Source organism: Salarias fasciatus, chromosome 12, assembly GCF_902148845.1.
Source record: "Salarias fasciatus chromosome 12, fSalaFa1.1, whole genome shotgun sequence".
Taxonomy (NCBI): Eukaryota; Metazoa; Chordata; class Actinopteri; order Blenniiformes; family Blenniidae; genus Salarias; species Salarias fasciatus.
In genome coordinates this window covers 6,311,007-6,335,983 of record NC_043756.1, presented here as the reverse complement: position 1 = coordinate 6,335,983, position 24,977 = coordinate 6,311,007, and the positions used below count along the sequence as shown (strand labels likewise).

At 42.1% G+C, this 24,977-nt stretch overlaps 1 protein-coding gene across 1 annotated transcript in view; it reads left to right on the top strand.

The window, feature by feature from the left end:
* The first annotated feature begins 763 nt into the window (after positions 1-763).
* The window catches only part of adgrd1 (adhesion G protein-coupled receptor D1), a 31,173-nt gene continuing 6,959 nt past the window's right edge, over positions 764-24,977 (top strand). Inside the window, exons 1-16 of the mRNA XM_030104704.1 lie at positions 764-1,241; positions 1,343-1,379; positions 1,660-1,776; positions 2,904-3,002; positions 3,385-3,507; positions 3,599-3,775; positions 5,401-5,658; positions 6,803-6,870; positions 7,371-7,514; positions 7,639-7,689; positions 9,537-9,660; positions 9,941-10,048; positions 11,266-11,341; positions 12,125-12,266; positions 23,631-23,704; positions 24,761-24,884. Of these exons, the coding sequence (XP_029960564.1) occupies positions 1,188-1,241; positions 1,343-1,379; positions 1,660-1,776; positions 2,904-3,002; positions 3,385-3,507; positions 3,599-3,775; positions 5,401-5,658; positions 6,803-6,870; positions 7,371-7,514; positions 7,639-7,689; positions 9,537-9,660; positions 9,941-10,048; positions 11,266-11,341; positions 12,125-12,266; positions 23,631-23,704; positions 24,761-24,884 (1,776 nt within the window). The 5' untranslated portion in view covers positions 764-1,187. The remainder of the gene's footprint in view (positions 1,242-1,342; positions 1,380-1,659; positions 1,777-2,903; positions 3,003-3,384; positions 3,508-3,598; positions 3,776-5,400; positions 5,659-6,802; positions 6,871-7,370; positions 7,515-7,638; positions 7,690-9,536; positions 9,661-9,940; positions 10,049-11,265; positions 11,342-12,124; positions 12,267-23,630; positions 23,705-24,760; positions 24,885-24,977) is intronic.

Below are 24,977 nucleotides of genomic sequence, written 5' to 3'. Positions count from 1 at the left end.
TATTTTTTTTAGTTTTCTGAAGCAGAAAATCACTTTATTCATTAATATATTTATTTATTTATAGTAAGGCAGCAAGGAAATAACGCCACGTGATAGTAATACGAGCGCCTTCAATAAATAAAAGATCAGCACAAGATGAGCACCACTGAACTGAAACTCACCTGACCGCACGGTGGCGCTCTTTACCTGGATATGAAACCGCGCCATGTCCCTGAGCACTCCCTCACCTCTGCATTTCATCCACGATGAAGTATTTAATCTTTTTTCATCTTATGAATCAAGAGAAAGTCAAACTCTCATCTGACAGACTCAGATATCCAGATTTCCCCTCGACTGACTCAAACACATAAAAAAAACTTCTCATTTAATTTCGACAACCCTATTTTAGTGTTTTGAATATGAAAAGTTTTCATAAAGTACATTTCTGCAAGAGAAATGGTGTTGGAGTGGAGCAGAGCATAACAAAATAGAGGAGTGTCACATTTCTTCCTATGGAGTCTGGGGAGTTTTCCTGTAATTTAAACCCAAAATTCAAGCCAATCATAAGACCACATGTCTGCACGTTCATCACGTATTTGTGCTAGATTCGTCCCAACTTTTGTGCGTGTCTGTGCGGTGTGCGTGTGTGCTCGGCTCCCACTGCGCAAAATCCTGATCTAATTCATTCCCCGCGCAATCTCCAATTACGCACCAGTAATGCCTTTTACGCACAAGTTCGACGCCCCTCCTCAGAAGATCCAAAACATGACATCACGTTTTGCAATTCCCACGTTCAGTCCAACAAACCAATACGCCTCCTCGGAGCTTCTCCTTGCATTTTCCAGATGCAGGCACTGAAACTCAAAGGGACAACTGCTACTTCGATGTGAAAAGACAGACCTCGGATTACAGACTTCTGCCTGGACGCTGGATCTTCACATTTCATCATGACTGAAGAACTTCATACGTCTTTTTATCTCCTCCTCCTCCTCCAACTGTAAATTGAACCCATTGTTTCAGCAGGCTGTCCTTATTGTTATTTAGTCTTTTTCTTTCTTTCTTTTTTTTTTTCAAACCTTGGACGCATGGACTGATCACAAGTTTTATCCTCTTGGAATAATGAGTGACTCTTCTTGGACTCTTTTTCATGCTGGGAATTAAGCTGCTTTACAAAAAAGACACTGCATCTGGTACATTTCACAGAAGCTATGGAAATTTGTTTGCGTTTTCACCTTTTTACAGCTTTTGTCTCCTTTATTAAGGTAAGCTGATGAAAACGCCTCCCATCCTCTTTATTTATTAACGTTTCCCCACATGGAGCTCTTTTATTAAAAAAAAAAAAAATGCCTGCATTTCTTTGCAGGTATATGCTCAAGAGGTGCAACCTGTCAAGCATCCAGGTAGTAAGAATGTTTTGTGTTTTTTTTTTTTTTTATTTCCATAATAAGCAGTTATTTGTTGCGTCAGAGTCAGGCAATGAAATTTCGCCTACTTACTTCTTTTACAGATTTTGCCATTAAGCAAAATTCCCTGCCGCATATGCAACATTTAGACATTGTTTATTCTATTTGGCACCGTTGTAAACAGTCGCTTAATGAATGGAGTGCCAGAAAAATCCATAAACACACGTTGTATGAGTCCCTTTCTGGATGTGTGTTTACGCGTCAACTCTCCGTCCAGGCCTGCAGGTGTTGGCCACCGCTTCGCACTATTGGCCGCTCGATGCCGTGGACGGGATCCATGAACTGTGGGACCAAATTGGAAACAGACCAGGTTATGTTAACGGGAGTAACATAAGTATGTGCATATGGGAACGATTCCTATATACGTATGGGAATTTATCACTATACAGTAGTTTCAGTGCGCTCATTTCCAGCCAGGCTTTATAAAAGTGCAGCTAAGTTTGTATATAGTATGTCTTAAAAAATGAATTATATATTACTAAAATAAGGAACTGTATTTTTGCTTGATTATTTCTTTGTTGTGCCATTGCTTCTACTGGAAGGCCTGATTTCTCTTTCTAATGGTGCCACATTTTGTGAGGAACTTTCATGAGATGAGCAGCATCTTTTCCCCATGGGAAAAAAGAAAAACAGCTAAATCTCTTTGCTAAATAAACAAAACACATTTTACAGACTTAACAGTTTATCAAATCAACAAACAACGGCCTGACACCTCTTCCTTGTGGTAGTCAGCCTGCTCACACACTGCTGTGGAATGAATCCCATTTGGTTGTGTTGGTCACTCCTTCATGAGCAGAACACCCAAACCGATCCCACAAGTGTTCACTGGGAATGAGATCAGGGCTGCTGGTCCTTCCTTTCCACTCCCAGCAGTCTCTAATCCCCACTCTGGAGAGTGTTGCCATCTTGGAGTTTTGTCCAGACTGTGAAGATATGATTACTGTTTGCAAATCAGAGATCTTGAGGTCCCAAAAGCTGATAGAAAAAAAAAATCCAAGGAAAACCTATTCTGGCATTGGGAGAGAAGATTTAGCAAGTTTTGCATGTTCCTCATAATGTGGTGTCATTTGAAATGGAAATTAATTGGTTTCCTTTGTTTTTCATGCATAGTTTAGTGCCATTTAAGTTAGAGCTGATAAAACTGTGATACATTTTTAAAGTTCGATTTGTGACAAGTATGTCTTTTAAATACATTTTTTGCAATAATGTTGTCAGTGCATGGTTTAAAGGAAGGTGTGATCAGAGTTGTCGAGGGATCGGGTATAGACCTGAGCATGATGTGTGGAGTCTTTCTGCCACTGTGCACACAGCTCAGCATCTCTCTGTCTCATACCTGTGCCGCACGTCCCTCCCATGTTTCCCTGCTCTCACTGTTCTCTTGTGTCTCCTCTTTTGCGTCTGTATTGATGTGAATCACTGTGTTGTTGTTTTTTTTTGTTGTTGTTCTTTTGTTGTCGTCAGCTCTCAGAATCCACAACCACACTGTGCTCCCCTCTTCCCATAACTCTTCCTATGTGTATACCAATGACTCTGCATACACTAACATTTCTGCAACAGTAGGTGAGCATCCACCACTTTCTCTTTCTTCTTCTTCACCACCCAATTTCATGTATGCATCACCCACCGCCGTGTGTATTCCTCTGTCTCCACATCACTGAGCTGAGCATTGCACTCTGTTCTTCATGTCCAGTTTTCTGCCCCTGCGGCTCAGCATAAGGAAGTCATGAGACTTTAATGAAGTTTAACTGTTATTCATTGTTAGTCAGAAAAGAAACTGTAGTATTGTGTTTTTATTGCTCCATTACAGACAAAAAAAAAGTGCTATAAAAATAACATATTCATGAGTTGCTAAACAATGAAAATATCCCCACCACTAAGCCAAAATACACTGCTCTCATTTTTTTCAAGCACATCTAAGTGGGTGATTTGTGCTGTGTCTCAGACATCGTTGAAGGGATGGTCAACAAAGGGATCTATCTGGATGGAGATAATGGCGGCACCTTTCTCCACTTTGGAAACTACCAGAACACGTGTATCAGCGACCCTACTTTGTGTGGTCCAGAGGGTGAGTGTGCTTCACTGTGTGCATAAAATCCAAACTTTCCCCAGATTGTTCCTGCCTTTTAGCATCAGTTCGATTTTTCATTATCTTCTAGGAATTACCTTCTCCTTTTTTTGGAAAAACCACGAGGAAGAGTCCCGTTTTGCTGTTTCCTCCGGAGGGAAAGTTATCTCTAACGGTTTCTCAGTCTACGCTAATCCCTTCGTTGGATTTGTGGAGTTTTACACTCGAGGCAACAACCACAGATGGAAGGCCAACATCAGAGTTCCAGGTACTGTGGAATGGATGCGTTTTCCTTTTTTTGCTTTGATTTAGATACCATAAATGGTGAGTTATGAATTAGCATTTATTGTTTGGTTAACCGAAACCAGATGTGGCCACAGATAATTGATTTGGCACTATGAGGATGAACCTCAGTAACTTTTTGCTGTAGCTGAAAGACTTGGAGGAGATGTGGTCATTTCCCGTGTCAAATCCAATAATGTCTGGTGATTAGTGAATATCAAATTAAAAGAAATGTGAACTGCGGTCAAAGTCAAAGTGTGAGCAATAGTTGGACTCCATTTCTGTAAATGAAGTTAGTTTTTTAATGAGTTGAAATGATTTGGTAAAATGTTTTCACAAAATGGAATAACTTGACTTGAAATTTTTACCATCGTCCAATTATTTTTGACTTTCTCAGGGTTTTCTTCACAGTCGTATTAACCAAATTTAGTTTGTCGTGATCACTCACAGAGGATCAAACGTCATCTGTTTCACATGCAGTGTGACATTTCAAAAGTTCAGGACTGAATGTCAAAGTCTCCCACTTTCAAATGCGCCCAAGCTTTGTTTGAGGTCGAACCTCGAGCTGCAGTGTGTCCGATTGTGCCATTGTGAATGAGGGCTGACCATATTACAGTGCAAAGAGAAATATTTCTCCACGATGAAGATGATAAGGTGGTTATAAAGCATGTTTTTTATGTTAGTCGTGATGAATGAGATGTGGTTAGCTTGGTTTACTACTCTGGCAGACATGCTTTCAGGCTGGAAATGAACTCTCTTTAGTGGTTTCTCTGTAGTTCATTCAGTTCTTTGCTCTTTGTATCATGAAATAAATGGAAAAACTACAATTGCGGAGTAATTTGCACTTTTGCCTCGGGGAAAAACATCTGCTTCCAGGTTTGGCCTCTTTCAGGTGTAGTTTGCATGTTCTCCCTGTGTCTCTGTGGGTTTTGTTTGGATATTCCCGGTATTGTTGATGAATAGAAAGACAGTTGAGTTGACATTGTAGTGAAGTGATGAGAACATTTGCCTTACTGTTCCAGACCTCTCTCTTCTCTGATTAGTCTACATGTTCTCCCTGAGCCTGCGTGGGTTGGCTTATTCCCACTGTTGAAACAAATGCATTCTTGGTTAAGCGATAACTGCAAAACGCTCACATATGTTTAAAAAACTGTGAATTTCATTTGGTTTTACATACAGTCAGTAATAGTTCCTAAGAGCAACAAGTTAGACTAATGTGGTGATCATGGTATGTTAAAACATGGTAAAATGTTAAAACTGCAACCATCCTGCATGTTTTTAAAGGCCTCCTGTTCCATTACACTTAAATCCATATAATTTGTTGTCTCCAAACTCTGCATGTTGCAAGCCAGACCATGAGCATCTCTTCACAGTCTAGTATATTAAGGCGGAGAGTCAGTCATAAACATGCAAGGCATTGGCACATCGGCACCAGAATTCAATGCCTCTTTAGTAAACGAACCCTTGAAACATTAGTGTATTACATTCGCACCATCACCAGCCTGTTTATGTTCAGCCTCAGAGAGTGTGCTCTGCTATTTACATTCCACATCAATCCTTATAAATATGTCATTTATTTTGTTCTTTTGTGTCCCTGTTGTCCTCTATCAGGCCCATTCTGGACACACATTCTCTTTACGTGGACTCGAAGCGATGGTCTTAAGGTCTATATCAATGGGACTTTCACTGCTGGTGACTCTGAGGGCAGCGTCTCAGAGAACTACGGCGATCCCCATCCTGACCTGGTCATCGGGACTGGCAACAGCAGGAAATATGGCCACTACGTGACCGGGGCCTTTGATGAGTTTGTGATCTGGGAAAGGGCCCTCTCACCTGAGCAGATCTCACTCTACTACAATGCCGCTATAGGTAAGTCATCAAGCTCTATTGGACGGGACTTCCTGTCCTTCGAGGACGCGGCACAACAATTAAAGTGCTCCCTCCCCTCGAACTCTGTACTGAGGAAACAGGGGTTAAAAAGCAATTTCCGCCTTTATCTTTTCAACGTTCCACCCACAGCATTCATGCATAACGACCAGATATTAACAATACAAATAAACTCTGCCTCTCTGTTAAATGCCTCTTCTTGCACTAAATGTTTTCATGACTTTACACCATATAAGTGCCACGTCTCACATAGTTCTGCCTTATAAGTATTTATACGTGTGCAGGGGCCTGTTGAGTCGCAAGGGGCAGATCATTTTGATTTAATGTGACAACACGTGAGGACAAAACCCCCAGACTCTTGTCTGTTTTTGTTCTGTTTACCTCCTTTGGTCAGTGGCGTGCCATAAATGGACACAGACTTGACATTTATGAGAATTTCTAAATACTAGCGACTCCTGCAGGATGATCCACGACTGGGACTTCTGTCACAGTTTGAAAATTGGTCAAAACACGATGAAATCCACTTTATAGGTTGCAAGATTACAAACATTGAATCCTACTGACTACTGTGTTAAAGGATGACTGTCTCCAACTGATCCTTCGACGGGCCGTTTGCACAAAGCCTTGATTTCTCCAACATAGTTATTACCAAAAGGAATATATTCAACAGACCATTACTAGACGCAAAGAGGCTTACTGTTATGGTTACAGAAAAATATTTTTTCTTGGACCACTTGTATTAAATGCTACATTGCACCAAAGACGAACAGGAATGACTCGGCCGATACCTCTAATAAACATCCATATAAGGCTCTTTTCTGATAGCTAGTCAATGCTGTTTCTAATAAATAGACGGCAAAGACATAAAAAGGCCACAAGCTCCAGACGGAAGCTCATGGCAATGTGTTATGCGGTTGATTATCCTGGTTTTGTGGCGTTTGCAATCCATCTCATTTCATGACTGGGCATTGCAGCCAAGCTGTAACATTTATGGTGATAAAATCCAGCAACCTGCCCTGGCCAGGCTCAGCGACTGTCCCAAAAACAAAGAGGCAATTACGGCATTTTATACAGGTCAACAGTGTAGTTTCTATTTTGATCCCATGTGGTTTGGATTTTTTTGTAGGCCAGGCAATGATCCCGCTCACAACACCCAGCGTGTCGAAAGAAGTCCTTTCCACTGCACCGACGACCGTAAGTGTATGCCTTTTACTCTTCCTTCTTGCCCTTTCCAGGGAGGAAAAAAAAGCACAACACATGTGAACTACTCGGGATTTCCTCACAAATACACCATGCACATGGTAACTGTAGAAGAGATTACAGCGATGTTTCAAGCCAACAAAAGCACAGAAGACATCATGAAATTGAGCTGAAGACCATTTTTCTCAAATCCGCTCTAACAGTTCATTACTTATTGAGGCATTGTTTCCTTTTGATGATGAATGGAAAAGGCATTAGGAACACATGTGAGAGGACTCAACCTTTGGAGGTAGAGGAACAGACGATAGTGGAGACAGACGCTCAAAACGGTTCCCTGTTGGGTACCGGACTGAATAGGAGCTACACTGAATCATTTGTCCGAGGAGGATTCTCTGAGTCAGTCCGGGAAAAACTTAAGTATGTTTGAGCCAGGTACTCCTTTGGAAACTGCCCCCCAATTGTTAAAACAAAACTGTGGTGTTGTGTCCTTCCAGACAGCCACGGAAGTAAGTTTCCCCGTCAGCGATCTCGTGGAGGTCCAGAGCTCCCAGGATCCCAAGTCCATACCAGTGCTGGGCTTCCTGAAGGCGCTGCCCAACAAGACCATTCCTCATAACACCGCCAACAACCTCACACAGGTCCCGGAACACAGCACACATGTTGCTGCTGCTGCAAAACACAGACAGTTCACACACGGACACAATGTCCACCCGTCTTCATATGATGCAACCGTTCCATGATGTGTGTTTTTATTCCGCCCAGGCTTTTCTCAAAAGTGTGGAAGAAGTGCTTTCCTCTCCAGGATTGCCCGAGGTAAATGAGTTCACACTGCCGTTGAACAGCGTCCAAATATGACATAGCACAACATATGACATTTTGTGATTACCTAAATCCAGTGCACTTTGGGGATCTACGAGTTTCAGATTTTTTGATGTGGCATAAATGTTTTGGCCCAAATGGACTCAGTAACTGTAACTGGCAGGATGGAGCCCAATACAAAGTTAAACAGCTCTTCTCCTGGCAGATCACATGCCCCACAACACAAACGTGCATGAGCACTGGTCACTTCCTTTAGTGTCCACTCATCCAACTCTCTGCGCTCCCATATACAAACACAAGTGTGTGGTTTCAACACAGTGTGCTAAGAAGAGGCACAATTGTTTTTGTGGAAACAAGCTGAAACAGATGTTCACATCAAACTTGGACACGACACTGTCTCCTGTGTGGTAAGGCTTATTAGGCTGTGAGGTTTTGCATGGAATATAATGTAACACAGATTCAGCCTGTGGTTTCTTGTTGCCAGTTTTTCACACTTAACCTAATATGACTTAACGGCATTGCAAATTGTAGTTGATATAGTCTGAATATTTTACACATTATAAATGCAAAGTGCTATTGTGTCATTTTTTAGATTGTTTTTTTTCCTGCTGTAAATTAAATACTAAATTGCATTATTGAATTATATTTATTTTAAGTTGATATATCTATAAAGTACGGGATTTCACTCTTACTCTCTTTGATATTTGTAATATTCATAACTCCGCCAGTTCTTAGCTTTATTAAGCTACCATAATGATGCAACCAAAAATAAAGTTTTTAGCTAAATCGAATTGTTTTTCAGATTTCCTACGCACATTTCTCTCAGGCAAGATGTGCTTGTATTGATTTAGAGTGAATGATAGCAATATTTATATATCGTTTAAATACCATCAGTGTAGACAGAGTTAGAAAAAGGGTTCACTTGTGAAGGAGATGAGACCTCAAAACAGAATTAACATGAACTGAGAATGACATTTAAGGTAAGACAGGTAGAGGAAAAGATAAAATACAGGCAGATTAACTGGAAAGGAAGCAAAGGGGTTAACAACCGCTTGATACCAGATGTAGACAGTGCAAGAGAAAAATGGAAAAGAGCTGGAACAATCAGGGGTGGGGTTAATCAAGATGAGGAAGCAGGACAAGTACCATGTGAGGAGCTGATATACAGTTTGATTCTGATCAAAGCGACAATAGTTCGCAAATACCAAAACACAATGATGGAGATGAAATGCTGGACCACATTCATCCTAAACCTTTTTCCCTGTATATAAATCCAGCAGGAACAATGGATCAATACTTAGATCCATTGATTGTGTGTTTTCATGTTTTGTTTTGTTTTTTGACGGTCCTGGTGGCGTACGTGGACGACATTCGCGCAGGTTGACAGTGTCATTCTTGCATGCTGCTGTCACGGCGGTTGTCCCGCCCGATTCATTGGAGTGTGACACTGTGCAGTCAGACTTGCTGTCGTACCCAAGTTTATGAAATCCACTTCGCACAGTGTAGTAGCTAATAAACTTATAAGACTCCTAAACTCGCGCAGTGTGTCACACACCCGGGGATTTGGAGAATAAGACACAGGACAGCCACAGACTGAACAAAGAGGAGAACGAGACAAATAACATAACAATGAAAGAGGAAGGAACACTTGGGACTAGGAAAACCGCGATCATCAATTTGGGAATCAGGATTAAACATAAAAAAGGACATTGTTGACACCAGGCAGTCTTGACACCAGCAAGAAGAACTCAGGTCTCAATGGAACCCAGAGAATGAGAAATGAGCTTGTATCACTGGTGAACTAGTTGTGACCTTTGTACTGCTGTGTCTTTGTTGAGCAGCAGTCCACTCCTGTGGTCAGCGGCCTGATTGAGACGGTGGACAGAGTGATGGATCATATGGTGACTAACCTGGAGCCCAGCCCGAACTCACACATCTCCCTGGGTGGAACGTCTTTGGTTGCAGGTCAGTCCAGCGTCGGCTCGCCGTTCCGACGTTCCCACATCGGTTGTTTTTATGATTCATGAGTCAAAATGCAAGTGAACTGAGAGGCAGATCGCTCTTCCTCTCACGGGTCTTCATTTGCATGATATTTTGTTTGCCACTGAGCTTGTTTGAGTCCCGCTCCCCGGAGCCTCCCGATGTCTTTGATACGCCCACGGCTGAGCTGACCGGGGGTGATTCTTGCCTTTTGGTTTGTTTTTGTTAACAGCTCTCACCTTTTAAAAACCTCTGTCTCCCACAGATTACTCTCTGATGAAATTCCCACAAAACTACAACCTGCAGCATTACCGCTTCCCCACAGAGGGCAAGAACTACATCTCCGTGCCTGGGGAGGCCTTCGCCATGCAATGTGAGGGCAAACACTGGGAATTTCACACGTTCGCTCGCTAAAACAAAGAGGTTATCTGGTGTCACGAGTCTCTGCTTGGAAAGTAGCAGCTTTGTGATTACTGTGCATTGTTCGTTCACCGCTGCAGCCAAGGCAAACTCTCCAGCTGTGCGGCTGTTGTTATGGGCCAGTGATTTACTACGAGAAGATTTAAGACGACTAACGTAGCGCTCAGTGCAGGACAGGAGTGCCATGAGCTTTTGTGCGGCTTTATGGCATGCCGTAGAAATCCAGCTATGACTTTAATGTTGGCACTTACCCTTTTATTCAAAACAGAAAGAATGAGAGAGAGAGCACTTTTTCTCCACTTTCCTCCGTCGTTAAAAAGACTGGACCCTCGTAGCGCGGTGAGGGGGGGGGGTGGCGGTAATTACAGTGGGCATTAAAACTCTGTTTGACTTTGTGTTCAGGTTAGATTCCCCCGGCTCCACCTGGCTGCTGCATGCACTGTTTTTCTATACAAATGCTAGAATAAAACTGGTTTAATAATTCCTTTAATGACAGTTATCAGGAATGGAGTATATGTTATAGCCTGACACTTTCGAGCCAGGATGAAATTAACCCACAACTCTGGATAACGGAAAGCTCCAAGAAGAAGTTTTATATCCCAGTTAGGACGGAGACTGCTACACATCTCAGTGATCCTTTTGTTTTCCTTTAGAGACTTGTACAAGCAAACTAGCCACGTTATGATTTCTTGCGAGCCTTGCTAGGAGGCCCTCTGTTGAAATTATTTCTTGGAGGACTGAAAATTCATTTGTTAAACATCTGTAAGCTTTTGTTGTTATAGTCAGCGGGTCCCGAGTGAAAGGCCTTTGAAAGGAGGAACAGGACCATTAAGGATTTCCTCCAATTTCATTGTTTATCTTCCAGTATTGAGGTGGGACCGGGCTGAGTGATAGGTCAGATCTGGGGAGGGGGACCAGACCTCCCGCTCTCCCGGTGAAGTCATGTAAATGTTTCATAAGTTTCACAGAGTCCATTTTCAGCGCTCTCCCTCTCACCGATGTGTGAGTCTACGGCCGGCCTATTAGCCCGCCGGTGTCGGTGCGCGGTGGCGAGGTCGTGTTAATTAACTTCCCCACTTTGTGAGCATTTTAGCAGGACTGCTTCATATTTGCAGCCCTGCGTCCATTCCTTCCACATTTAACCTTTGTGTGTCGTCTTCTGCCCCTCAGCTCAAACCACCATCGTCGGCCTTTTCTACCACAACATGCACAGCTACTACAGAGAAATCAGCCCAATCAAAACCAGGTAAGCAAACAGGACCCCACCCAATGCAATGCACTTTTTTTTCTGTTTTCTTTCTTCAAAAGGGAACAAAATCTGTCCTCTCTTTGTACTTCCTGCGTGGGGAAACGAGTCTACTGGCACCAAGGCGCCCCAGCTTCCTGCATCTCAGGCCTGGGGCCAGGGCCTTATCGGTTTTCTCGTGTATCTCTTATCTCAACACTCAACCTCCACTGACTGATACACCCTGCTAATAGCTCCCCATGTCCACCCCCCCTCCTGACTTACCGTCTCATCACTGGATCAGCTTGTTCCAGTTGTGCGTCAGTGTTTATGTTTTCTCAGTGTGACATAACAGTGATAAACACGCCCGTTTTAGCCGCTCCGTACTCCACCGAAATTAAAGCCCAGAATTTTGAGTATGGGATTGTTCATCTGGATGTTTGTGACCAACTCCCTGTGAGGAGGTCTCTTTGTATCACGATTGCGGGATGGCGCTTGTGTGATCTCGATGCCACATATCAGATGATCCTGAAAAGCGACTGACGCGGTGCTGCCGATTGTCAGCGCAATTCATTAAATGGACAAATAGCCCAGGTCCCATCTAAACGTTACCGCTCTGAGTCGATGTGTAACACTTCTGTGTGACTGTGAATGTCAGATAACAGTGGGGATTAAAGTTGTTGCGAAGTCCAAATAATAATTTCTGATTATTGACCTCTTTATCTTTTAAATTAGCGTCAGTCCGTTTGTTTCTTTAATACTTTTTTAAAATTCCACATTAACACAACTTTTTTTCTCTCTCAGGATTAATGAAGCCAATGATTTCAAGGATCACAGGATCCTGGTGGCAAGCTGTCTGATATCTCTCAAAGTGGAGCCTTTACCGGCCTTGTCCGTCAACCTGTCCGGCACGCCGCTCATCAAGATCGTCCTCACCCATGTCCTGGTAAGAATGATTTCCACTCGTATGAATGAGACTTTTGTCGGCCTTCTTTTTGTGAGTTAGTATTATTGTGAGTGTGTGGTTGTTTTTCCTGTTGGAGCAGGTATATGTTTGGTGGAGAGCACCCAGCCAGGTTGGCCTGTGGCTCCAGTAGTCAAATACCTCCATTCGAAAATCCATTAGATCTATTTTTGGTTTTCCCTTATGTAAGAAGATGAGTGTCTATGACGGACCGAGGCCTGTGCAGCTGTGCTTTCGCCGGCACAAAGAGCAAGGCCTATTTTGGTTTTCATTAGCCTGCCTAAATGTTCCTCCTCGGCGCATGTGGCTTCCAGAAAGAAAGCTGATTATGGACATTTGAACAGCAAAGCTCGGTTTGCTTTGAAAGGAACAATAACGTCCCTTTATTTAACAACACATTTTTCCTTTGGTGCTTTACGACAGGGGTCGTGCCAATTTTCCGGCGGAAATGCACTTGAAACTAATAATGAGAATTAAGTTAAAAATGTGTATTGCTTTGTCTCGCCTCCCTGTAAAGTCAGGAATCTGGTTGTGTACTCTGCTGCCATAACTTTTCACATTCATGCATGAAAATTTTGAGGTCATTTTTTTCATATAAACAAGCTGTGTTAATGATGTATTAGAAAACCGTTCACCGGCATTAATGAGGCCGTTAACGAAAGCAGTCAATTAAAATCCAACACACTGTGATTCCTTCATTTACAGGTCCCGCAAAATTTACTGACTTTCTACTGAAGTGGATTACCAATACAGTATTTTTTTTTCTTTCCTCCTCACTCGTAAAAACACAACAGAAACTCATGCAGCGTCATGAAACCATGGCAATATTGCTTTGTTTGCTCTCATTTCCCTGGTGAAATAAATATTTATGCTGTAATTATCTGGCCCGGTTCCTGTGACAGTGATTACTTTGTTTGTTTTAGCAGACACCATGGGAGAGGGCTTATAATCTCCTGCGCTGAAGCGGCGCTGGAGATGCTCACCACGCTCAGCTGTCTGTTAAACCAAGGTGTTTCTATTTTAGTTGGACTGTATTCACCGCTGATGTAAGGATAAATCAGGTTTCTCGCATTCCTTCCACTCAACTCCATAACAAATAAGCTGTTCTACTTATTTCTAAGGCGCGCTGATTGGCGCACGCCACGCCAGCGCGTTTCAATTTAACTGAGTTCAGACGATGATTTATACTGAGGAGCTGCATCGTAATTTGGCACATGGAACCTTTTGGCTGCGATCACATCCAGAAATGATTTGTTTTGCTGGTTTGCTACACAGACCTGTGGTTGGATTAAGTCAAAAAAGTTGCTATTTTGGGAGTTTTAATGTCTTTGGCAGTTGGCGGATACTTATCACCTCCCTGGCTCCGGAGGCAGGGAGGGCAGCTCACTCGGCATGTGGCAGACATTACCTTTCCTTGTTTGTGTTGGTCTCTACAGTCTGCGCAAGTCAGCTACATCTCAGAGATGCCCTCTCAAGGCAACGGCACATTAAGCAAGACACGGTGATTTGCAGCCGACCTCTTCATTCGGACGAGGACTCGGTGACTTCATTAAAACGTAGCGGGAGTGCTGGAAATGTGAAATGTGCCGACTCCCCCGTCTGTCTTTTCGCGCTGCTTAAACCACGTAGCCTGTAGAAACAGTCAGCTTCTATCGCGGCTCAGACTCGGATCTCATCCATTTTTGCTATCTGACGTCTGCCATGAAGACAACATACCATACGAGGATTGATGGAGTCGCCAGCCTCCGAGAAGTTATGTGTTCTGGCAGGTACTGCCAAGGTCAACGCCATGTGGTCAATGTCTGGGTGACCTTGCAGCCGTGATTGATGCCAGCTGAGGTCATGCCATTCCCAGCTGACTCAGTCAGAGCTGAGGCGTCGCCGTCGCCCTCGCTGTGGCACAGAGCAGGTTCGATACCCTGACAGGGCGTTATCAAGGCTGCTGGAGGCCCACATGCTTTCTCACGCCATTTGGCCGTGGCGTTGATTGGAGCCTGGCTCCATCTGTGATTTATTGCGGCTGTCTTGACAGCGGTGCGGTTTGAGCAGGCTGAAGGAGAGAAGAAGAAGAAAAGAAGAAAAAAAAAAAGAGGGTGGGAGGCACTGGGGTCTGTAGTTAAACATTAATACATGCATAAAAAAAAGGCTGACACCTCCTCTCTGTCCTCCTCTTCCACCAAAGCATCACACCGATGGTATGAAGTGAATGAATGGAAAGATTGATTTCATGAGCAGAAAAGGATTTATAGGGTCAAAACTGAGGATTTAAAAAACAGATTGTGAGAAGGGTGCCTGACTTTACAGGCTTATGAAGTGGTGTGTCGGTTCAGGGTGTCCATAAGGAGATCCAAGTGGGGGACGGACTGTCAGCACGCTGATGGTGGCCACTTTCTCTCTCTCAGATCACTATTTCAAAGGCTTCTGGGTCATTTGAAATGTAGTACCACACATTATATTAACTTTAAAGATGTGGTTATTTATAGTTCAGCTTTGATATTTGGCTTTTTAGAGCGGAAAAGTCAATGCTACTATAATTCTCTTTGACTATTTTCAATTTAACCCTGGGAACCTGATTCATTTTTTAGTGGATTCTTTCATGTTTGGTTTTGAAATCAGCTGCATATGCAGAAAACTCCCTTCAAGCAGGAAATCCATGTCACACAAGGTGTGAACAGAGACCTGCGAACAGATCCCAAAACAAGTCAAAGGTTCAGAGGAAAGACTCAATGAAGAGATTGGATGTGGAGGCTCCACTTATAGAAGATACTCACAAAAAAAAGAAAGAAAAGCCCATTAAAAGTGGAACAACAGCATCTATCATGTGGTGAAAATTGAATAAATAAAGTTCTCCTCGAGTCAATAAGCTGTATTGGAGGATGCGAAAATCAGGGAGTAATTAGTCGAGTGCATCTGTTAGTTTAGAGTTATTGGAGTGCAAATGTGCCAAGAACTCTGGTAAAAAAAAAAAAAAAAATAGCTGTTTTGTTTCGAGTGTTTTGAAACCACAAAAGCCATAAAGTTATGCTGCGGTAGTGAGGAATGCTTTAACATGAAGTCACTTTTTCTCACATGCGCAACCCTGCAGACTGTGATGGATTTCACTGGCCGAGATGATGACTTCATGTATGTTGAACTCACATAGAAATGGAAAAAAATGCACACATATAACCGACACATGTGTCTGTTAAGGACACGGACACAGCAATATGCTGGTTTTATGAACATGGACTCAACTCACAAGTTCACTGAGTGATGCATTTCTGTGCGAACGGCTAAAATTCAGTGTGAAATGAAGCTAAAAAAAAATCTTAAATATTAATGTGTAAGCATCATTTACATGAATGCAACATACAATTTTTTGGGTTATATTTCTCCCAGATGTATTCTGACTGTCCATCCAGTAAATCCTGAGTAGGACACTCGTGGTCTGAGACAAATATTACCTTCAGGTGAATCACAGAATGTTTGAATACAGTGGAAAGGTTAATTTTCCCCCCTATTTTGTTCAAACAGCAACATATCTGTTGTATTTTAAGCCTTTATAATTTCACCTCATAGATTGTGAAAGTGATTCAAAAAAAAAAAAAAAACCTAAAAAATGTAATACTTCATTAGATCAGACATTTTGCCTATTTTCCAACTGGTGACCTTTTTTTTCATTAAAATGTTATTAAATGTTTTATGTGCGGCAAACAAGTAATTATGTTGTTATCCGTCTCAATTTTTTTTCTTTTTTTTTTGATGCTTCTTTAGGTGTGAAGTGTTCATAAAGTACAAATGTGCTCATGAAAGAAACTGGAACATGACTTGAGGAGCTCTTAATTAGCCCAAATAGTCAGAAAGTGACTCAACAATAAAAACTGCTGATGACTAAGTTGTCTGTTTGGTCTGGTCCAGCGGTTCCCTCCCATCATAAATGTGGGAACTTCAGGAGGAAAGTGAGCAAAGGGGTCAGCAGCAGGAAGGGAAAATGCATGTCTCGTTTACCCTAGAGATGTCTAGACTTGTTGGAGCTTCCTATACGTGTGGCGAATAATGCATCGATTGTTCAGTTCATTTTAAAGTAAACACACAAAGGTTATTGAACACTCTGTGGTACCCTGGCTTGTAATCACATAATCACAGAGCCGGGGCCGGAGCTGGAGCCAGAGCCGGTATCAGTCCTGACGGCCACAATAGTTATCGTCTATTATTGCCAGTCTTTTTATAACTCCCAGCACACGCCCAGCTTAAATCTTGTGGGCAAAGACTCTCCTCTCCCTCTCTCTCTCTCTCTCTCTCTCTCTCTCTCTCTCTCTCTCTCTCTCTCTCTCTCTCTCTCTCTCTCTCTCTCTCTCTCTCCGCGCCCACGCCCATCCATAGAGCAACATACCACATACAAACACAAACTGTGTGAGCCAGGACACTGATCAATCACAGATGGAGGTCTGGATATTGCTATTCCACACTTAGAAGAAAACTTCCTCACAGCTCCTCCCATTTAGCACCCCCTGTCCATCACCACCCCAGTCTCCTGCGACCGCCACCTCTCACTGTAAGACAAACAAACGCAGGGAAGCACGTCATTCAGCGGGACATTAAGAGCGCGTGGTCGTATGTCAGATCATTAGTAGGTTATCTGTTCTCTGTCCTTCTGTAGCCTGTTTAACTTTAGTAGATCATTGAGTCTTCTGTGCCACGTTGTCTAACTCAGGGTTGCAGGGCGGAGAGACACCAAGCAAACACAGCGAGGCAGACAATTTACACATATATGCACACCAATGGGCAAATTTTGAAAGATCAAGTGGCCTCAAATGTGTTTTGTTTTGAGCTGTGAGAAGAAACCTGAGGACCTGAAGGAAACCCGTGTAAGAAAAACATGCAGGGTACAATCGAAAAGAGCGTTAACCACTACATTTACTTTGAAGTTTCCGTGTTTTGGTACCTGTTAGGGAAGCATTCATCTGTTGTTTTTGTCCTCTGTGGTTCATTTCCATGACAGCTTAAATTTGTTAACATCTTCCATCTCAACCTGCTTTGAAAAGGCCCACAAAAGCTTCAGCATGAGATTTACTAATGGCTAAATTGCAGGGAGCAGTGTAGGGAGAAGTTACACACCTATAAACCACTTTGGGGATTGTTGTGACAGGGGATTATGTGCACAAAGAGACCTGAACATCTTTATTGGCTGCTACCACAAACTGCAGTGAGGGAGCACGTCAGCTGACGGTTATCTGGTTTATTTCATCAAATGACCTAAATTATTGAAAATAATGTGAGTTACATTTTCATCTGATAAATACATCCTTTTTTTCTGGATCGTTTTCAGGCCCAAGTCTGATTGAAATAATTATGTGGTTATTTGCTGTATTATTTAATAGATTTTGTGGATTCTTAATTGACCTTTTAGAATTGATCATATAAATGTAGTTTTTCACTAATGTTAAGTTTTCTTTTTTTTGGTTTTTTACTTTAACTGTGTTTCTATGTGTTTAATCTGGAACATTGTGATACTACAACTGCATGGTGCAAGTGCCTTCAGTGAGTCATTCTACTTCTGCTACAACGATTAGCCATGATCTTTGCTGCAGAGGCAGCATCAAAAGTCGTATTTTCGCCCTCAAAGTATTTACCATTAGCTCAGGTTGCATTCCTTTCTGAGTAGAGTGAACCTCATTTGCTCGCCAAAGTGTTCAAATAGCGCAGATTAGTCAGAACCGATCAAATCACCCAACTCCATCAAGCAAAAATCTTATTTACTGTCATTTGTTCCCATTTCTTCCAACAGTCCAGCTGCCCAGCAAAGTCCCTAAATGCAGCCTTCATCTTTTAAGTGCAAACATGTGATTCCTTGGAAACAGACCAGAAAACAGAAACATTACAGTGGATCTGTATGAGAGCCTGTGTGAATCAAACCAAAGAGACCTTCATCTGTTGTCGTGTGAGGTTAGATCCTAAAAGTAAGGAAAAAAAGAACATGGTCATATTATCAAAAACAGCTTTTGACTAAGGGGGTCTCTGTCCCCGTTTCTCTTCACACCCGACTCGAATATCATCACGTCTCTTTGTTTTTGGTGTCTACCTCGCAGACTGAGCCGAAACCACAGCTGCATGTCTTTTTGCTTTTCCCTTGACGCCATGATCTCACTCCAGGCCAGTTGTGTTTGCTGCATGGATTTCGATTGTTGCCCCACGTGCTGTATGTGGACCAACATAAGTCCAAGCTCTGATTAAAAAACTCTGATACAATAACCATGAGGTCTGTTCCCCATCAGCCTCACAGGTTGTGTGATGCTGGGGTTTATATTCCCGGCTTTTGAACTGTGTGTGTGTGGCTTTCTTCTCTTTTTTTTTTTCGGTGCGTACTGGACTGAGTAATGTTACACCATACCTCTGTGTGCTTTTCCCAGACATACAGCAATAAAGAGTTTCCTCTCCTTTGCTAAATTTAACAGTCAGTGTTGCTTTTGTAGCTTGTGCACGTACGGCGTCTCTGCCGCGCGGAACAATTCGGCCATTGTCAGACCCTTGTTGTTGTTGTGTGCATGTGCACGGATGCAGAATGTTTTTCTTAGTGCGTTTATGTAGTACTCAAAACTCTCGCCACAGAGCAAGAATGTGGAGTAGAGGTTGGCTTTATGGGCTTTTACTGTGTGAAGTTAGTCTGATGTGTAAAACCATGCGTCTGAGCCTGATCAGTAAATCTTAATTAGGACTGGCGGCCTGTCCAGGTTGCATCCTGCCTGTGCATTGTTGTTATGCTGTGATTGATAGATTGATAAAAATGAGATGTAAAAAAAGTGTCTCATAGTTGTGTGAAATGTGTCTGGTGCTTTTAAGGAGCCTGTCGACAGCTTGAAACTGATATTTGATATCCAAATTACATCCTGCTTCTCTGTGCTGTGGACTATTTGTAGAGTAATTTCTGGGAAAAGGGAGACAGACTGCTCAAGTGGTTTTAGATTCTGTTGTATTGGAATTTAGTCTTCAGCAGACTGGGCTGATTGTTGTATTCTAGATGCTGAATGAAATGAATTTATGCAGGCAGGCCTGATTTTGTTTTTGTTTTAAATTGATTTAAGGATGAAGATACATGACATATTGCTCCAACAAAACTACCAAGAATTGTATTCTCACTATTTTTGGACATTTTGTTATGGGCTGGCAGTTTCTTTATTAGACTCGTTTTTTTTTTCAACTTAAGATTGCACAGATTAAACTGATCCCAGCATGGAAGAACATGCAACCTCCTGCCTTTTTCTATCAAAGAGAGCAAACCAATGTCCTGCTGTGGTGCATAATTCAGACTCTATTTGTTCTGTATTTCTTTTGAAAATAGCTTAAAGACTCTAATATCTCAATATCGAGCTGTAAAACTGTTTTACTGCAACATTTTTAGGATTTCTATCAACCACAGATGATAAAAACGAATCTGCAAATTTGTCCATCTGAATGTTTCACCTCAAATTATCACTTTCAAATGTGCTCACATGTGTGTGTCTGTTTTGAATTGGCTGTCGAAACAAGGATAATGGCTGGAGTGAGGTTTTCTCCCTCCTTCCTTTATTTGCACTTCACTTGAGAACCAGTTGTCGAAAGCTAGGACACAAATTGGTCCAGAGTACTCTGACGTCTTGGGATTTACAGAGACATGTGCTGTCAGAGTTTGGTGAAGTTAGTTCGACCACAGCGAGGCTGAAGCTTCCAGCTCTGCTACTTGTTTCAGGTCGGCATTTCTGAAAAGTCCTAAGCTGTGTGTATGGCATCTAAGACTTGCATGTGTTTGAGATGAAAGAGACTTGTTTGTTTCCATCCATCACCCTGTTTGCTAAGATGAACCAATGCAGCCTTCAGAAAGAAAGAGGCAAAACTTGGCTTGGAGAAACAAATACCTCAGATGGACAGCATTGTAACAGTCACAACTCGTGTTCCACATTAGTGTGTGAAAAACCGTACACTTGCACATAAACCTTCGATGCGGCTTACTCCTCATACTAGCAGCCAAACTCTTTAATATCCGGAAAGTAGAGGAGGACATTGGCTGTAAAATGGGTATTTTTATTCGTAATAGGTACCATGCTGGCCGTGCAAACTGTTGATCTCTCTTCAAACATAAACAGGATAATCGGAAAAAAGACAGAGCCAATCAAGACCTTACAGGGAAAACTGTAGCCCCTCTGGCTCCCTCAATTATTCAATTAAAAATGTAATTAGCTTAGATCTAACGTTTGCATTTCAAGGCAGGAAGCTATACAGTGAGCTCTGGTTTTTCTTATTGTGGCCTTAATCATATTGTTCAGTGGAAACAGAGAAACGGAGGGTAGGAATTATATGCAACATGAGGATTCAGCTGGAATCCAATTGTGGGCACTGGAGGTTCTCTGGAAGGTTATTCAGCCTCTTCCTGTTTACATCCAGACGGCCATCATATAGTTGCTATTTCCAGCTGAACAGGTTGGAACGACTAAGTCGAACCAAATTCAATTTGCTACGGATAAACAAATAGAAGTGAACATTTATTTCTGCCACTAAACAAATAACAAAAAAGAAGAAACAGGTTTTCTTTTTTTTTTTTTTTCTTTTATCTTAAAAGGCTTCTTAGCTTTGTGAGAAAAGAAACGAGGGATGAGGACTAAAAAACTTGAAACCAAGCTGTTGGACATACCGTGTTTTCTTCCCTAATTCAATTGCTGAGTAAATGTTAACAGTCCTTTGTTGCCGGAGTCAAAGCAAGTGCGCCGAGTTTGACAGCAGTGTTATTCATGTTGAAGGAGAAGGTCTCGGCGCCTGTGGCTCCGCACAGGTAAAAAATGATCAGGCCGCTGCAGACTCCAAACAGGTTGCATAATGACTCCCGGTGCTTGTTGCCTTCTGCGGCTGTTTATATTCAGATAGTGTACACCAGCGATACTGCTACTGCTGTATGGTAATGTATATTTAAAACTACCTTTCTGGCATTCCATCCATCATCTGAGGCTGTGAGGAGCCGAAGCTCAGATCAACGTAAGGCAGAGTGAGAATAGACACACATTGGACTGGAGGGCTCTCCGGAGCATCCTCTGCTTTTAGCCTGAGAGACTCGAGCCTCCTGGATGTATGTGTTTTATTAATTCAAAATGAGATGGTGATCATTGTAAAAGACTGGAAATGGACCAGAGGAAATAGACTAGCTTGATTCTGTTGTCCCAGGCCAATTCCACGAATGGCAAACTGCTATTAGATCAAAGATCACATCAATACACTGAGAAAATATACTCTACAGATTAGAAATAAACCCACCACCGAATTAAACAATACAAAATAGGTTTTTGATCACTTGATTCAATTCCAAGCAGTAATTGTGACTCACAATATAATATCAGGTCAGATTTATTGTGTCCATGTGTGGTCAGCAGGTCTAATTTCTATGTCTTCCGTCTCTATTTTATACTGATTGAGACCAAAATAAGGAAAGAAGACCAGTGCGGTTTGCTTGTAGGACTCTGTTTTAGTACCACTCCCAGCACTTAAAAATACTTTTGGTTCCGTTCATATCAAGAATTAAAGATTACAATATATTGAAATGAATGATTATTGTAAAAAACTTTTAATCGAAGCCAGTTAGAAAGAAATATTTTGCAGTTTTACTTTGAAAATTTATCTCATGTGAAGAAACTCAGCGATGAAATCCAGTGACCCACAAGTGACACATTTAACAAGCATTGTACATAAAGCTGTGTTCGCTGCATCAACAAGCCAACATCAAACAGCTCGACTATCTGTGATTTATCTCTGTTACTCAGACTCTCCTTTTCTTTTTGTCGCCGCATCACTCCGCTGCCACAAGTCTTCCCTCTCTGCTCTTCCTCTCGCTTCTGCTCTCCTTATGAGGCTCAGAGTGATTTCCAGGGCGGTGTTGCCGGCCTTCTGCTGTTAATAAAGATCTGGAGCAGCAGCTGCAGGCTTGGCTGGTGGAGGCGGGGGCCCCGGGCCACTGGGGGAACGACAGCGCTGGGCCAGATCTCAGAGCGCGTTCATACACTCGCCAGCGACTTCGAGGTTTCTGTACCTCCAGAAGGGAAAGATGCAAACTGGATATTCCACAAATATTTGCGTCAGACAAAGAACGGACAAAAAGCACTCCTGTGTGTGCATGAGATGGTGTGTTAGTTGATAACCTTTTCAGTATTCTTGAAATATTAGTTTTTGATGGTTATTAGATTGTTTCCTATGTGGATAGATTTAAATTGGCAAATATGTGTAATTAGACTTGTTTCATCGTGTTACATTACAGGTTCAGTTAAGACTAAATATAAAGGTGTAGATGCAAAGTTTATTGGTCCAGTCACAGTGTGTCTTTCTACCATCTGCTGTTATTTACACCCAAAAAGAAATGAGAGTTATTAAAGGCCACTACACCACTACATTGATCCTGTGAAGGGTTTCTTGCGGTTCTCCAAAGCTGGATCGTGGTGATGGGTTCTTTGACGGTCCTGTCATCGCTCTGGGATCTTTTTCCCGAAGTCTGCAAAGAGTCACATGAATTTTTTTGTCCTTCACATTCATATTCATTCACGAATACGTGACTAAAGAGCTGCGTGTGTGAAACAGACAGAATGAGAGCAACAGTTTGATTACACAATGAAGTCAAGGTATTGTGCTATGCTTTGTAATATGAATCACTGTGTCCGCAGGCCAGGAAACAGACAGCCTCACTGTCAGTTTCAGTCTCACTCTCACTTTTTCCAGAAGGAAACGGTGCAGACACGGACCGTCCAATCGCACGCTTACTCAGCCTGAGAGTCATGGTTCAAGTGATGAGAGGAGGTGTGCGGCCTCTCTCTGTACACCCGACCACTTGTTTTCTTGGAGTGACACATCGAGGAGTGCAGCGCTTTGACCCGAAACCGGAGCTAAAGGCCCCGATTACCGCATTCCTTGCGCTGTGGCCGTTAGCTCATCGTCTCTGGAGTCCCCACATCTCATGTTATGGAATGAAATGTGGAAAAACTAATTTGTAATCAAATGAGATTCTTGAAGTCAGAAGGGATTTTTCTGTCAGGGTTTTAATTGCCTTTGTGAGCGTCAATCTGCATCTTATCTTCCTCGAGTATGATGTCAGGCAGGCCTTTTTGGCTGAAATCTGTTTTCGCTGGCATTCAAGCAGTGTTGAAGCGTTTTAATTTTTGTATCTTTTTCCTACATTGTAATGGATGTAATACTCCTGTTTTGTATGGGGACCGAAGGTGCACCCAGCGCAACCTCAGATAAAGCTTTGGGACGTCTGTAGCAGAACTAATGTTTCTAAATATGTGTGTTTTACTCCTGAATATGAAACATTTATCCTGGAACTATTTACCTTAGCTCTTCTTGGTTACTCTTTTTCAGACGAAAGAGCAGCAGGATCAAGTCCTGAATCAGAGCAATAATGTCTTCCTTTACTGCGCCTTCTTGGACTACAGGTGGGTCTTCTCATGTATTACACACACAACGGCTCTATTATTCATGCAGATGTGAAGCCAAAGGGATTTCATCTGGATTGTTGTCTCATTCAATATTCTATTATGAAAGTCTTTACATCATAATAAATGACTGATGATCTGGAAAAGTTGTTTGCTTTTTTTAATTCCTTCCAATGAGCAACATCCAGAGTTAGTTTTGCAACAGCCTGTTTTACCAAAAAATTTGATCTTGATCAGAGGGGGAAAAAAGTGAAAACACTTTAGACAGGAGCATAAATCCTGTTAAAAATAGTGTGTGTTTTAATTGGATTCAAAGGCGTCCTCCTCAGACGCCTCTTTGCCCTGAAGTTCAAGAAAAATGTGAATTATTAGGTTGTCCTGTCAGGTTGCCCTGCCAAAAGCCTCCATGCCTCCCACTCTTCAGATTATGTGGAGTTATCACTTCCTGAAATGCTCCTCTAGTATTCAGGCATACTTCTTTTTTTCTTCTGTACTTGACTTTTTTTAATCTGCTACTGTCTGAATGCTATCTATTGCTCCACATCTGCACCTCCCTAATGTCACATATATCAAATATACAGCTGCTCTATAGTGGAAGAAAACTTTACCATTAGCTCTAATTCATACTGAAAATTAATAATTTATTTTTCCTGCCGACTCAGAGCACTGTCTGGCGCCATATTTATCTTCAGATTTCCTTTCTTCTCAGTCCCGTCAAGCAGTGAAGACGTGTGGAGACATGACTCTAAATTCCAGGCCTGACTGGGATATTTCGCCAGCTATTATAATAAAATTAACCAATACATTTTCCTTGCAGTGCATGGAGTTAATGTCTTCTTGAATATAAAAATTGCATCAGTGTAATTCTGCATGTTTTCTTTTAATTTATTCGGCTAAATGACATTCTGTTATGTTTCCATATAGTCGCACCCAAGTAAAAACAATATGAGTAAGGGTTTCTTTTGCAAAGTATTATATATCACTACACAGACCATATGTTTTATGTTGGATCCCCTCGATCGGTTTGTAAAATGTTCTCACGTGCTGTGTTTTCAGTTCGAATGAGGGCGTGTGGTCCAACGAGGGCTGCGTGCGCTCAGGTGGAAACATGACGTATTCTGTGTGTCTCTGCAATCACCTCACCAACTTTGCCATTCTGATGCAGGTGGTGCCTTTAAAGGTATGTTTTTTTTTGCTTCTCTGCCCTTCTGTGTGGAGTTTGCATGTTTATCCTGTTTATGTTTTTGTTTTTTGTTTTTTCTGTATGTATCAT